Source organism: Rhagoletis pomonella, unplaced genomic scaffold (assembly GCF_013731165.1).
Source record: "Rhagoletis pomonella isolate Grant_MI unplaced genomic scaffold, Rhpom_1.0 Rhpom_scaffold_00007, whole genome shotgun sequence".
Classification (NCBI taxonomy): Eukaryota; Metazoa; Arthropoda; class Insecta; order Diptera; family Tephritidae; genus Rhagoletis; species Rhagoletis pomonella.
The window spans coordinates 45,872,293-45,875,065 of NW_023458561.1; the positions used below are offsets into that span (position 1 = coordinate 45,872,293).

General features: G+C 43.1%; 1 protein-coding gene across 1 annotated transcript in view; it reads right to left on the reverse strand.

Moving 5' to 3' along the window:
* LOC118742919 (putative GPI-anchored protein pfl2) overlaps positions 1–2,773 on the reverse strand; it is a 140,401-nt gene that overhangs the window by 90,042 nt on the left and 47,586 nt on the right. Inside the window, exon 3 of the mRNA XM_036475347.1 lies at positions 1,660–2,761. Coding sequence (XP_036331240.1) covers positions 1,660–2,761 — 1,102 coding nt within the window. The remainder of the gene's footprint in view (positions 1–1,659; positions 2,762–2,773) is intronic.

Sequence of the window (2,773 nt, forward strand, 5' to 3'; positions counted from 1 at the left end):
GGACTGAAGAAGAGTCAGAACAGGCCCAAAGAGTACAATGTATCTACACCAAGAATGATAGAATACAAGATTGCGCCAATCGAGCTGAGAGCATTTGGCCGTGACGTCAATAAATACCAGAATGAGAGAGCAAGACGAACTCGACAAGAAAAAGAGGAAGCATCGAACAAAATGCAGTGTTGCCAAAGTTTGAATTTGAAAAAGCACCAAATTTTTATTGGTGTATTTTATAGACTTTATATGCATTAATATTTTAATGTAAGGATGCCGATTCAAATTAATAAAAATCAATGGTTCTTGCACAACGGTCGATTTCTTCTGGCATGGTTGAAGGTGCTGCACATATTTCGTTGTCGCTTATGATTGTCACTGTGCCATGATTTTGTTTAAATTTTTGTAAAGTTGCTTACCACACTTACGATTGCTATGAATTTTGCTTCCATTTTTTTAAGATTTTCTAATTTGGTGTCTTCAAACTAAAAACAAAAGCACCAAAAACGCGCCAAGCACCAAACTAAAAAATTTTCGCGTTTTGAATACCCACTAAATTTGGTGCGAAAAGCATGAAGTTGGCAACAGGGAATGTAAACAAAAGTATTTTATGACGTCAGCGATTAGGGTTAGATTAGAGGGTTAGCGGTCCGTGAATGGCGCGACCTTTATTTTCTGGATCGTTCATCTACACCATCGCGACGATTAAAAAATGGATGGCGCACAGTGTAAGATTTGATATTAAAGTGACCTTCAAAATAAGAGCATTTATTTTTTGTCTTTTTTTGACCTCGAAACAGGAACTTATTTTAAAAAAATTTCAAGCCATTTTTCCGTTCTTGCGACCTTGTAAATGGATTTGTTGACACAATAACAGCTAAAATATGTGCTGAAACTTTTAAAATAGTTTTCGCATATTAATTTCACTACAAATAAAGAAAAAATTGAAAACATACTGTAGCTTAAGGTCAAAGTAATTATTTTATTCAACGAAAAGTATTCGAATTTGGATGGGCCTGGAGGTATTAAATAGTATGACTACTCTAGTCTGGGTTTTAAGAATGTATCAGACGGCTGTTGAAATGGCGCGAGCTGAATGCACTCTTAATGAATACTCTGCAGTCCACCATAAGCAACCAAGAAATTGGTTAGGGTTAAGTGATTTGAAGAATCATCAGGTTTTGACTCCATCTTATAGCATAGTTTTCAGGGAAATAGTGAAGCTGCTACCAGACAGCATGGCGGGTTAAAATTTTGCTGATTTCTCAATCGGAAAAAGTCCGGGGAAGACTTAATGAGCAGTCCAGCTGCACTCTTGATAGAGGGCGGTATGGGAGGCAGTATCAATATCGGTTTCTGAGTCGAAAAACCTGCTGCCGATGTGCACTTTGTACACAGCATAAGTATTTGTGTGCTTATATTAAGCTCTTTTGTTTTTTGTTAGCGATTTTCATTAAACAGTCTATTAGTGACACCAAACCGAATTGCTGCTAAATAGGGCACATAAAAAAACATTTTTGGAGTCGAAATGCCGCGTGGCTAATGAACTTGTATATAAAATCTTACTTTTAAGATATTCTTTTTCCAATTGCTAAACAGAAAAACACAAATCCGTGGTTGTATCAGATATCAAAAAGCATTATAAGAAAATAATTAAATTTGACTTACCTCAGTGCAAAATTCACAACCGCACAACTGCAGCGCTGTCGCCTCTCCCTGCGTTTCCACATCAATTAGACACAGCTTGCAAGTAAACGGCTGAAAACGCTTCATCGGTTGTATCGCTGGCGCTGGTGTTGTTGCGTACGGCGCATAATGCCTGCCATCCACGACAGACACAGACATATCAGCAGCCGGCACGCCGTTAACAGCCGACGACGACATTGTTATCGTCATAGCATTATCATCATCTTCCTCACCAAATCCGTCGACACAACGTCCGACATCGTGCGCCATGTTCGCCTTTGACATTGCCAGCAGTGATGTAATGGTAAAGGGATATGTTTGCGATGTTGTTGGCAACGCATAGGTAGGCGCGGGCGTAGTGGCCGATGAGCAGGAGCTAGAGGTGCACGGTGTACTCGCCGAGGAGGCAGCGGATGTTGGCGATGACGGCAGATCGACGAGTATGCCTGAGGTGTTGCTGTTGCTAGTGCTGGCGTATGAGGACATTGTTGTCTGCGCGTGCGGTGAGTTGGCGGTGGGTGTGACTACTAGTGATTCTGGTGCGACGACGATTGCTGCAGCTGTTGCTGTGGTCGCTGCTGCTGCTGCTGCTGCTGTTGCTGTTGCTGTAGGTGTGGTGGGTGTGCTGGCGTGCGGCGATGTGATGCTTGATGTGAGCGTAGCCGTGGTTATATTGGACGGCGGTGTGATGCTGCTCGCGCTATGCGTGCTTGGCGCGCCAGCGGAGCTCTTTCGGGAACAATTACCACTACTGCTGCCACCGCCGCTGGCACATTGTTCCGCGGCGTTTGCATCAGCATTGCGATTACTAGCTAATACATTACTATTACTATTTAACTGACTACTGCTTACATTACTAATTTTACGTTCGCGCTGCTGTTGATGTTGTTGTGATGAGTGTATTGGTGGCTTGCAATCGAGTGATGCTGCGAGCGCTTGCAGCTGCTGCTGTGATGCAGATGTGGGCATTTGGGTGGAGGGAGGCGCTTGCATGAACGCTCCTCCGCTACCATTCGATGTAACATTCAGCGAATAACGCGAACTGGAAGCGGCTAAGGAGAGTAGACTAGAGCAACGCGAACATGTCGCTGCAGCA